We start from the raw sequence: 12,128 nt of genomic DNA, 5'->3' as shown, positions 1-12,128 counted from the left end.
CCAGTCCCGGGAAGATATCTATCGTGAACATTCTAGTGGTTTCTTTCCGATGTCCTTAAAAGTCCTCGGAACAATTCTGAACCTTTCCCTGAGAACCGATCTCGTTTTACACAATGATCAGGCTTCAGAAAGCCTCTGCTCACCCTGGTTTTAGTTCTGCCCGTAGCGACCCAAGTTTTTGGCCAAGTTACCTGACTCCTCTGAGTCCCTTTTGTCACCTGTAAAATAACTGGAGTCAGCCAGTTTTCTCAAATCCCACGATTCCTCTCTGCCTTTCTCCCTTTTGCCTACACAGACCATCACCTCACTCTGCGGGAAGAGGCTTAGAAGCAGGGACAGAGAAGGAGTCAGGAACAAGGAAAGCTCCTGGTTTCCAGGCGGTACCTAGTGAGCAACTCGGCCTTGGGCAACTGCCATCTTTTCCTATGAAATGACCACGGAGCCCAAGACACACAGGACGAGCCTTCTCTGTTGCTGGAATGCTCAGAACGAGGAGACACATTTGCCGTTGTGGGAGCATCATGGCTTTTGGAATCAAGAGACTGGAGTATGAATGGCCTCTCATGAGCCATGAACCCCGAGTAAGGCACTCAGCCTTTCTAAGCCTCGGGATCCCAGAAGAGCATCCGTGGGAAGCACCTGGCGAGGTCCCTCTTGGAGGAGCAGTAGACAGGTATGCAAGTTCAGAAGGAGTGAACAGTGATGGAAGCTGGTGCAGGCCCGGGAGGTCCTGGCAGGGGGGCAGCATTGGAGGCTGGATGGGAGAGATCCGAAAGTCTTTTCCGAAAGAGACATCCACTTTTCCAGGCTGATAGGAAACTCTGTCGTTCCGCCTCACTCCGAACACATCCCCATCCTCAGCAAATTTCTGCACGTGTCCGGGAGCTCTCCTGGGTGGTGAGTGCACCATTCTCTTCACTTGCAGATAATTCTTGAGCCCCCTCCAGTGTAAACTCCTGGACCCCTAAACTGGCATAAACTGTGGAGGCGAGAGACAAATCTGCAGGTCTCTCCAGGTCCACATACCTTAAAATGACAAAGCTTAACCCGCAGAACTGTACACAGAAGGGTGAACTTTACCGCATTTAAATTATATCTTAATTTCTTTAATCAAAAAAATTAACAAAGCATTCCAAGGCCTCTTCCAGGAAGGATGTACGTCTGCTGGTGATCTGTAGACATGTCACGTCCTGGCTCCCCCGCCGTGGGGACTAAAAGCACATTCCACCCTGTCTAATTTTTGTCTGCCTACCCTGTTATTACCCCTCAGTTTTATCCCCACCCCCAGCCCTGGCAGCCCTTCCTCCCCCGCCTCCATCCCCAGCCAGTCTCTCCTGCAGGATGCAGCACTTGAAAAGATGCTTACGGCTGTGAATATAAAGGCTCCAGACCCAGGAGTGAAAACGCAGGGCACTATGGCCATGGCAACTCTTCCAAACTGCAAACTGTGTGTCTGAGAATGTGCCGGCCTTCCTACATGTTTAAAATAATTATTGAGGCTGTATCATGTGCGACACATTGCTCTAAGGGCTTTATATGTATTAGTCTATGTTATCCTATCTGTGAGGTCGATACTGTTAATATCCTCATTTTAAGTTGAGGAAATGGAGACACAGAGAGGTTAAGGAACTGGTTCAAGGACACACAGTCTCTAAGTGCTAGAGCTGGGACTTGAACCCAGGCAGCCTGGCTCTCAGACCACTCCTCCCGTGTGTGTGTGTGTGTGTGTGTGTGTGTGTGTGTGTGTGTGATTTGTAATGTATTTGTTTATTATAGAGAGCATGATAGATGCCATCACATCGCAAGATTAAGAGGCACTGGCATTTCATTTCGCAGTCAGGCTCACCCTGCTGAGGACGAAGATCCTCCCAAGCCCCCAGAGCTCTTCCTCTTAGCCATCACCTCTCATTGACTGTGTGTTGGCTTAAAAAATGGAATAAGGCCGTGTAATTTACTATCACTTCCAGATTCCTCAAGATTACATGGATTAAAAGGAATCTGCTAAAATCCCAGGAGAACTGCCGCAGGGCCAATCCTAGAGCTGTCACCCCATGTGAGGGTCTTACTTCTCTCTAGGTTGAAGGTGAGCTGGATGCCGGGCATAGTTTCAACAAACTAAGTTTAAAAATGCAGGTGGGGAGAAATGGTCCACACAGGACCAACTGCAGAGACACAAAGGCCTGGATTCGGCCCGGTTTTCAGAGCTGACAGCTACTCAGGTGGCTCTGATGCTCGTGAGGGAAATGGGGGAAGAGGCTGTTGCATCTTCAGGGACAAGAGCCCACAGTCCCATGGACTTCAAGGTTCTCCTTTATCACCCTAAGGGGCTGGATGAGGTTACTTTATGATACTTTAAAATGAAGCTCATCCGTGGATCGTAACACTTAGATGACGGTTTATGACAGGTCCCAAGACAAAAGAAATATTAATTATAGCAAGAGATTTTCTGGAAACAAGTATCCCCACGACTGTGCCATACAATATGGTAGTCCCTAATGACACGTGGTTATCTAAACTTAAATTTGAATGAATTAAAATTAAATTAAAGATTCAGCTCCTCAGTCACCCTACCATCTTTCAAGTGCTCAAGAGCTGTATGTGGCTGGTGGCTACTGGAGTAGACAGTACACATCAGACCAATTCCACCACTGCAGAAAGTCCTATTGGACAGTGCTGATCGAGAGTACTACAAACTTCTCGTTTGTCCTTCATTAGTAACGCTGCCAACGAATGAAAGAAAGAAGAGTACTTATCTCATGGGGTTGTTGAGGATTGTGGTAGGCTGAATAACAGCCACCAAAGATATTGGGTCCTGATCCCTGGAAACTCTGAATGTTATTTATAAGAAAACAGATATCTATATTTGAGATGTGATTAAGAATCTTGGGATAAGATTATCCTGGTAGGCCCTAAATGAAATCCTAAGTGTCTTATAAGAGAAGAACAGAGAGAGATGAGACACACAGAAGAGGAGGAGGCAAGTGACCACAGGCAGAGATTGGAGTGATGCAGCCAGGAGCCAAGGAGTGTCGGCAGTCTCCGGAAGCGGAAGATGTGAAGAACCGACTCTCCCCTAGAGCTTTCAGAGGGAGCACAGACCTGCTGAGTCTGTGATTTCAGACTCCTGACTTCCAGAACGAGAAGAAAATAAATTTCTATTGGTTTAAGCCACCAGGTTTGTGGTCATGCATTACAGCAGTAATCACAAATTAATGCAAGGGTTAAACTACTTTATATATACATACTACATTTTAGAGGTCACTTAAGAAAAAAGACATCACAAAGGGAAGCATATAAATGACAGGGCAGTTCACAGAAGAAATGCTACTGACAAAAAGTCCAAAAGATTTTTCAACCCCTCCAAAAAATAAAATAAATGCAAACTAAGGGACAGCACTGTTCTCTTAACAATTTGACAAAATATTAAAAAGATGATCATTGATTCATTAGCTAGTCCATCCATCCAACAGAACGTTAAGCAATCATGAAAGACATCTTTTTGCAAAATATTTTAAGGACATAGGGAAACCCAGTGTTAAATTTTTAAAAATTAGAAAAAGGATTCATAAAACTGTAATTAAAATATATACATGAGAGAAAAATACTGGAAGGCAATTTACCAAAAATTTTTATAGTAGCTATCTCTGTCTACTAAAATTATAGACAATTTAAATTTTCTTCTTTAAACTCTGTCTTGTAAATTTTCTACAATGAGCATGTATTAGTTTTAACATTGGAAAAAAAAGACTTCCTTTAAAATAATTTAAAAATCAACTTGAACCACAAATCCTAGTATTTGATAAAATACTGGGCAACTTTTGGCAACTACAAGTATTGATTAAATCAGCTAAGAATTAGTGTTCAAAATTGTGGGAGTTTATATTTGTAACTTCTAGTCATTTTTTAGTTGTCACTGTATGTCCTGTTGGAATTTATCCTGAAGACTGATCATGTTTCATGTTTCAAAAGACAATATTTGCTTTTTATTTGTCTTTGATTTAAAAAAGCAAGGAAAGGGATTTTATCAAAGTCAATCAGATAAATGTAATCCAATTATGAAAATAAATCCTCCCTCGACCTTACATCACTTCAAAAGGAGGGATCTTTACGTCTCTGTGAATTACACACAGCATACCCATGGGAGCTGCTCTAACTCAGCCTCCAAATTGTCAGGTCAGTAACAGCAGGATGGAATGTTCTCAAGGGGACTGGCCGGGAGGGCTGGGTCTTCAAAGAAAGCCCAGAGCCAATGGGAGGGGCTGCCCCCAGGAGGCCATCAGGAGCCTCCCATGACCCTCCCAGCACCTCAGATGGGGGAGCAACGCGCAGTTACTGCCAGCCTCAAGGCGCCCTATTCTTTCATCAAAAGAATTTCCAGGAGTGTTCTGCAGGCATTGCATCAATATACTTTTTAAAAAATTAGGGTGTTTTAACATTTCAAATGTTTATTTTGGATTATCCCAAATTAACTTCTTGCCTTTCTTTTTCTTCTAATATATTTTTAACTAGGCTTTTTCATTATAAAAATAATACTTATTGAAAGAAAGACTTCTAAGCGTACAGGAGAATATGAGATAAAAGTAACGTCACTACTCTTGTCCCCAGAGGTGGCCATGCTAACAAAGTTTCTAGTGTACCCTTCCAGAAATTTCCCATCCATATGCAAACATATATTTAATAAATTAAAGGCATGTGTGAATATATCTTTGTATATATGTATATGTGTGTATACGTATATTTTATATATTTTAGCTTATTTGGAGTTATAACTGTACATAGTGCTTTCAACTTGGTTATATCACCTAACAATAAATTGGATTATAAAAGTCTATCTAAAAGTAAAGAATTATTTCATTTGTAGAAAACATGGTTGTGGGCATCTGTTCTCTGATGTCCTGAGAAAAGGGAGGAAAGCTTCTGATAAGGAAAGTTCATGAACACAGGGCATATCATCTTCATTAACTATGAAAATGAAGGTTTCAATTATAAACCAAGGTGATTTAATCAGAAGACAGTTCTTTTGAAACAATGCCTTTCTACTTAAATTTCCATGATTGCACAAAATCATCCTGAGTATATTTCCTCCAGACACAATTATGTAATTAGATAAGAAAAGAAAATGCCAATACTGCTGGCTTGCACTACCCACTGCTTGGATGGGAAATGTCTCCACCACTCTCTCCTCAGCACCAGGCACTGTCCTCACGGGGCTTGCCATTTATCTGGGGGAGGGGCATATGAATGAGCAGATGTGCACAATACGGTAGGAATAATAATGGTCTGCATCATGGGGTCGAAGTTTCTCATATCTTAACAACCCCACAAAATAGGTTCTCGTATCACAGATGAGGAGACTGACAGCACAGAGAGGTTAAGAGACTTGCCCAAGGCTGCACAACTATTTCTCAGGAAGCAAGGCTCCAGTTTCTGTGATTATGCAGATCACCTGGAGGGGGAAGGGGAAGATGCGGGCAGAGCTCAAGGAGGAGATGGAGAGGAACTGCAGGGAAGCACTCAGGGAGGGTTTCATAAGGAGGATGGATTTGAACAAGAAGTTGGTGAGGCAGGGTGGTGGGGGAAGGGAGGAGAAGGTGGACAAGTGGGGATGCCATCTGCGTCTTGGGCCCCATCCTCCAGGGGTCTCAGCCGAGGCGGGGATGAGCGCTGAGATCCCAGCAGAGACCGCGGAGTGGCTGAAGAGCATCAGGGACCGTCTGGGCAGTGCTTGTCTTCCTGGGTGTGCAGCATGTGATGGGGTTGGACGGAGCCAGGAGGGGGGGACCTGCTGGTGGAGGGTCTGAGAGATCCCGCCCGTCCCCCAAGGCCTGAGAAGGGCACCCTGTATGCTCCTGGGGAGCGTGGGTCCTGAAGGAACCAGCATCCCAGAGGGATGAGGCCTGTTCAGGAAGTGAGAGGCCTGAATCGCAGCTGCCCAGTGACTGAGGGCACGTGGCAGAAACCACAGGCCACAGGAGGGGGTCCCCAAAGACCAGGTGGCCTGGTCTCTCCTCGTGGACCAGATGGCTACACCACCCGCCTGCGGAAAGCAGCCAGGGCGCCGGCACAGCCTGAGCCCAGATGCTGTTCACTCTGCTGGCCCCCAGCCGATGCTGTGAAGGTTGGTAACTTCCCTTTGCAGGCAGATGCCACAAAGGGAAGAAAAACAGGGACATTCACGATAGGGGGGCATCTGAAGTGACTGCAAATTTACTCAAAATAGACAGTCAACCTTAAAGAGACTATTTAAGCCAGAAGAGATTGTTACCTATAATTGTTACCGATTAAGTTTTTCTTATACTGTGAGTGGGAGTTTGGCAGGGGGGTAGCGGGGTAGTCTGAGAATAAGGTTAGTGATTGGAATACTGGGTTTTGGTGTTTGAATAACAAAAAAACATGCTATTTTTAAAAACTCAGACACTAACATCTTTGCTGATATAATATCTTTGATCTATTTCTAACAGCTTTATGGATGTGTAATACATAATGAACTGTTCATATTCAAGTGTACAATTTGATAAGTTTGAGATATCTATCTATCTGCCTGTATGTGTGTGTATATATATATATATATATATATATATACACACACATGTATATGTATATCTTATGTCTCCATGAAGCCATCACCAGAATTAAAAGTAAGGAGGAAGCTGATAAAGTGAAGAGGGGATATATGCATATATAAATATCTCCCTCCCTATCGGCATCTTTTCTTTATCTCTTTATTATTATCAGTTATCAGTACAGAATTAATACAATGTCAAATTTCTCATTTTAAAATATTCCTTTCATTTAAAATATCCCGTTTGGCAATAAAATATCCCTGATAAATACAATATAAAGAGAAAAGCTCACAAAATTAGTCAATTTTTAATTTTAAAAAATTGTAAGTATTTAAAAGCTCTATTTACATAATAAAGGACAGAACTCCCCAATCAAAAGCATGTAACTGTTATATCAAACATTCCTGAAGAAACTTTGTTATAAAATTTAAGTATTATTGAGGAGATAGCATGTTAGAATCCTATACAGAATTACCACAAGAGAAGTTTATGACTGTTCAAGTTTTTCTGAATCACTGTAAAATAATTGATGTATGTTAGACATCTCTTGCTGCATGCTAAGACACCCCAACACTTAGTGACTGAAACAACACATGTTTATTGTGTCACTGTTTCTGTGGGTAGGGAACTAGATGTGGCTCAGGTGGGTATCTCTGCCTTGGGGTCCCCCACGAGGCTGCAAACAGTGTTGGCTGGGGCTGCAGCCTCATCTGAAGGCTCACTTGGGGGAGAATGCCCTTCCAGTTCACGCATGTGGTTGTGGACAAGATTCAGCTCTTCTCAGGCTGGAAGGAGGCCCAAGTTCCTTGCTGGCTGTCACCAGGAACCTCCCTCCGTTCCTTCTACGGGGCCCCTCTGCTGGGCAGCAGCTGACCCCTCTCAGAGCCAGGGGTGAAAGCAAGGGAGGGGGCAAGAGGCAAGCAAGATGGCAGTGCCACCCCATCACTTTTGCTGTATTTTTTTTTAAGATTTATTTATTCTTATTATTTATTTATTTATTTTATTTATTTTTGGCTCTGTCGGGTCTTAGTTGAGGCACGCAGGATCTTCATTGAAGCACGTGGGATCTTTCATTGCAGCGCTTGGGCTTCTCTCTAGTTGTGGTATGCGGGTTTTCTCTTCTCTAGTTGTAGCGCGAGGGCTCCAGGTCACGTGGGCTCTGTAGTTGAGGCGCGTGAGCTCATTAGCTGTGGCGTGCAGGCTTAGTTGCCCCGCGGCATGTGGGATCTTAGTTCCCTGCCCAGGGATCAAACTCGCGTCCCCTGCATTGTAAGGTGGATTCTTTACCACTGGACTACCAGGGAAGTCCCCTGCCATATTCTTTTTATTCTTTTTTTTTTTTGGGTTGCGCTGTGCAGCATGTGGGATCTTAGTTCCCTGACCAGGGATTGAACCTGTGCCCCCTGCAGTGGAAGCACGGAGTCTTAACCACGGGTCCACCAGGGAAGTTCCCCATATATTTTTCTTTAGAAGTGAAGTTCTAGGTCTACATCACACTCAAAGGGAGAACATTACCAGAGGAAGAGGTGGGGTCAGTGGAGACCACCTGGGAGGCTGCCTACCACAGATATAAACATCTTTTTTTTTTTTTTTTAATTAATTAATTAATTAATTTATGTTTGGCTTGGTTGGGTCTTGGTTTCTGTGCGAGGGCTTTCTCCAGCTGCGGTGAGCAGGGGCCACTCTTCATCGTGGTGCGCAGGCCTATCACTATCGCGGCCTCTCTTGTTGCGGAGCACAGGCTTCAGACGCGCAGGCTCAGTAGTTGTGGCTCACGGGCCCAGTTGCTCCGCGGCATGTGGGATCCTCCCAGACCAGGGCTCGAACCCGTGTCCCCTGCATTAGCAGGCAGATTCTCAACCACTGCGCCACCAGGGAAGCCCCTAAACATCTTTTAATGTAATGTTTTGAGAAGGAGGTTGGTTTTCTATTGCCAACAAGTTAAATTCCCTGGTCCTGACGAGCTCATCAAAGTTGGAATCTGAGTGTCTCTGAACCTAACATGGTACAGCACAATACCCATCAAAGAAAACAGGTGGTGAGTCTGCTTCCATGGCCCTGGGACTGATCACAACAATCTGCTCTCTTTCCTTCCCCTCTTGAAATAGATTTTAAAGCTGCTCCAACTGGGTTGTCTACAAAGCGTTTGTTCTACTGGGTGGAAACTTGTACTGTGTTCTACAAGTGTTTGTTCTACTGTACTTCTCTAATAAAGGAGCACATCTTTTGTAAACAAAAACCATCTTTTGAAAAGAAGCTTTAAATTGCTTAACATTTCACTTAAGAGCATTAAAGAAGACCCTTAATATAGGCAGACCCTTAATACAGGAAGGCCTTAATATACATAATGCCTTGTCCCCAGAACTGCTACCTTCCCATCATTTCCTGGGAGGCCTGGGGGCCAGGCATCAGGTCCCAGAGTCAGCAGCTGCTTCAAGGGATTATGACAGAGAAGGAGCATGACTGAGGCTGTGAAGCCTCATACAATTAGGGTCAAATCCCAGAAGGAAGGGCAGCATGAATTGCTTGTGGCCGGACCCCTCGGATTTCAGACAGACCTGGCCTGTGAAAGCCTACCATCTTGGGGCTGTGTCATCCACCCATGATGTTCAATTTCATGTGGTTATAGAGGTATTACATAGACTGTATTTTTTAAAAAAAACCAGGAACAAAAGCAATTTCATTAAAAAAAGAATTAGTTCCTAAATTCTTAGACTTCACATTCTACTTTTCTAAAATGAAGCCAGGAAACCACATGAATCTATATCAACATGTTTCTGTGTTTAAAAACACACAAGAATATCAACCACCAAAGAAGAGACTGTCAGGACAGATGTCCTACACTCACCTGCATTCAATGAACCAACGCCGGATCTGATCTTGGAGGTTCTCCTTGATGTTGGGACCTTCTATTAGTTTCAAGTCATCCTTGATTGTAACCAAGGCATCTCTGTATTCCTCTTCATGCTTTACCTGCACCTTATCCCGCAGGTGCATCACCCTGTCAGCCTGGATTACTGCAGCACTGACTTCATTAAACAAAGGAGGTGGGTTCTGAAAATATAAGCCAAAAGGTTTGAGATCATAAAGGTTACAGAGCTGGTGAAAAATATTAGACACTAATGAAATATGGCAGTATCCTCAATGGTGTCCTACCAAAGACCCATAAGAAATACAAACAGAACAAAAGAATCAGATCTTGCAGAAGAACTTGAAGGAGTAATTCACAACCATGGGGAGGAAGTATGGGATCACTCTGTACTATTTCCCAGAAACTGGTAGTTAGCTTAAAAAATGCTTATTCGGTAAATCATTCAAAAAATCATTCAAGTTACGGAAGGTAAAGTTTTCCAAATCTTCTTGGTTAGTGGGAGAGAAAAGAATATAGCATTAGAAAGTAAATGAAGCAAGAATTGATGAAAAGAGTTTGGGTGTTCTGATTTCAAGAAAAATGACACCAAAATCAACTCTGAAAATATCCCCTCTATTGTTAAAGACCTCCAGAGCAGGAAATTCTCAGCTGACTCCAGACATTCACGCTATTACATCTTACTGTGAGAATGTTCTCTCTCCACATCTGCTGATCAGAAAGGCAACAACGGCTGGCTATAGAACGCCAACCAAATGCTCAGCACTGGTCCAGCAACATGTGGAGGATTGTGGTAACCGAAAATACAAAGTCACTTTGAGACATAATCCCTGTTCTTTAGAACCCCTAAAGAAATGAGGTTGGTGGGATAAGAGTAATGTCCATCACAGTAGGGAACCGTGTCAAATAATCTATAAAAGTGCTACCTTGTGGGTTTGGATGGAAAGAACTAAAAGGGACTTGGAGAAGAAGAACACACATGGGAATCATAGGTATGAGCTAAAGATCCTGAGCTCTAAGGAGTTCAGAGATTCAGCCCAGGTAAGTTAGCAAATTACGGACAAATTCAGTGGTGTGCTGGAGCCAGCCTGTAATGACTCATGAGATCCAGTTGATAGATTTTCAGGAATTTTGCAAGCTTGCTGTTAGGCACAGTTATTTTTAAATGCTAAATTATATAAACTTAGGATTAAATTATGTTAACAATGCAAGTTACCGATACCAAAAACTCATCGCTTCATAATTATTTTTACTGGATTTTATTGTCATCTATGCTCTTGATGTCATTATGTCTGTTGTATCTCTAAGGTGAAAATACTGTAATAATGCTGTCACTTCTGTGCGTGTCTTCCTGTGTTCATTCAGGTTAACAGCTTGCAGTTGGCTATAGGAATACTTACACCATCGAAATTAGCAAATGCTACAAATGAGGGCTTGATTTACTACTGTGATTTGATTGTATAGACTTAAGAAAGCGGTAGAGAAAATAATAATGCAGATAAACATAAAAGTGTGTCGTGTCTGTGTCACTTACATTGTGAATAGCACACAAAACTCAGGAAAGATTCTTCCAGAATCCAAAAACTATAATCTGATTCAGCAAAGGATGGCTAGTATCAAGTAGAGAAAAGATGACAAGTGTTGGGCATGGATGTGGAGAAACTGAAACCCTTGTACACTGTCGGTGGGAATGTAAACTGGTGCAGGCACTATGGAAAACACTATGCAGGTTCCTCAAAAAATTAAAAATAGAACTACCATATGATCCAGCAATCCCACTTCTGGGTATACATCCAAAGGAAATGAAATCAAGATCTTAAAAAGATATCTGTACCCCCCTGTTCACTGCAGCATTATTCACAATAGCCAAGGTATGGATACAACATAAAGCCAGGGACCATTTTAAATCTGAAAATCCATATCCTTTTGTTACAAGGATTTTTTTGGTTACTGTTCCTTTACAATTTCCTTCCTCTGTTTTCTTAGATCTTTTCTTCTCAGAACTTTACACGTATCCCTCATCCATCTCTACACGTATCCCTCATCCATCTCTTTGTCATTTTGCTATTTTCTAGGAGATTTTCTTAATTTTTTCTTTCAACTTTATTTTTTGAAGTCTCTATTATTATATTTTAACTCTTCAACAGCACTTCAACTGTTCTTTGATTCTCCTTTTTTGGGGCATTTTGTTCTAATTTCTGGATTCGATAATCCTCTTTTATTTCCATAAGGTTATTACTTTTAGAATTCTGTTTATGTTTTATTTTTCCTCTGTTTTTTTTCTTCCAATTTCTTTTCTGTTGGGTCTCTGTCTTTCCTAAGTGACTGATGACCCTTTGTGGTTCACGCTTATTTAGGAGGGAGGCTCCCAGAGCTGTTTGGAAGCTGTGTAGGGGAGTTGCTGACTGGTGAGGTCAGAGCTGCTTTATTTGAGGTATCTGAGTATCAGTACCCAAATGTCTTTCTTTTGAGCTGGTTAGTTTCTGCAGACAGAAATCCTCCCATCTGCTCCTGAAGAGGTGTAAGTGTGGCTGCAAGAGCCAAGCAGAGGGAGGGAGCTATTGGTCTCACTGTTCTCTTAATCCTTCCTTTCAGAACAGGATCTCACCTCGCTCCCCATTGGGCAGAAAGAACAAGATAAACACAAGCGCTTATTCTACCGAGTTAAACCAAACTCACTGACACAGCTGTTATGT

The 12,128-nt window shown here is 42.8% G+C and overlaps 1 protein-coding gene across 1 annotated transcript in view; it reads right to left on the bottom strand.

Annotated features, from left to right (window-relative positions):
* IQCA1 (IQ motif containing with AAA domain 1) overlaps positions 1-12,128 on the bottom strand; it is a 166,351-nt gene that overhangs the window by 117,302 nt on the left and 36,921 nt on the right. Inside the window, exon 6 of the mRNA XM_068543717.1 lies at positions 9,412-9,617. Coding sequence (XP_068399818.1) covers positions 9,412-9,617 — 206 coding nt within the window. The remainder of the gene's footprint in view (positions 1-9,411; positions 9,618-12,128) is intronic.

The sequence above is a fragment of the Eschrichtius robustus genome, chromosome 5, assembly GCF_028021215.1.
Source record: "Eschrichtius robustus isolate mEscRob2 chromosome 5, mEscRob2.pri, whole genome shotgun sequence".
In the NCBI taxonomy this organism is placed as follows: domain Eukaryota; kingdom Metazoa; phylum Chordata; class Mammalia; order Artiodactyla; family Eschrichtiidae; genus Eschrichtius; species Eschrichtius robustus.
Note: the sequence above shows the minus strand (reverse complement) of the source record. Positions and strands in the feature narration are given on the sequence as shown.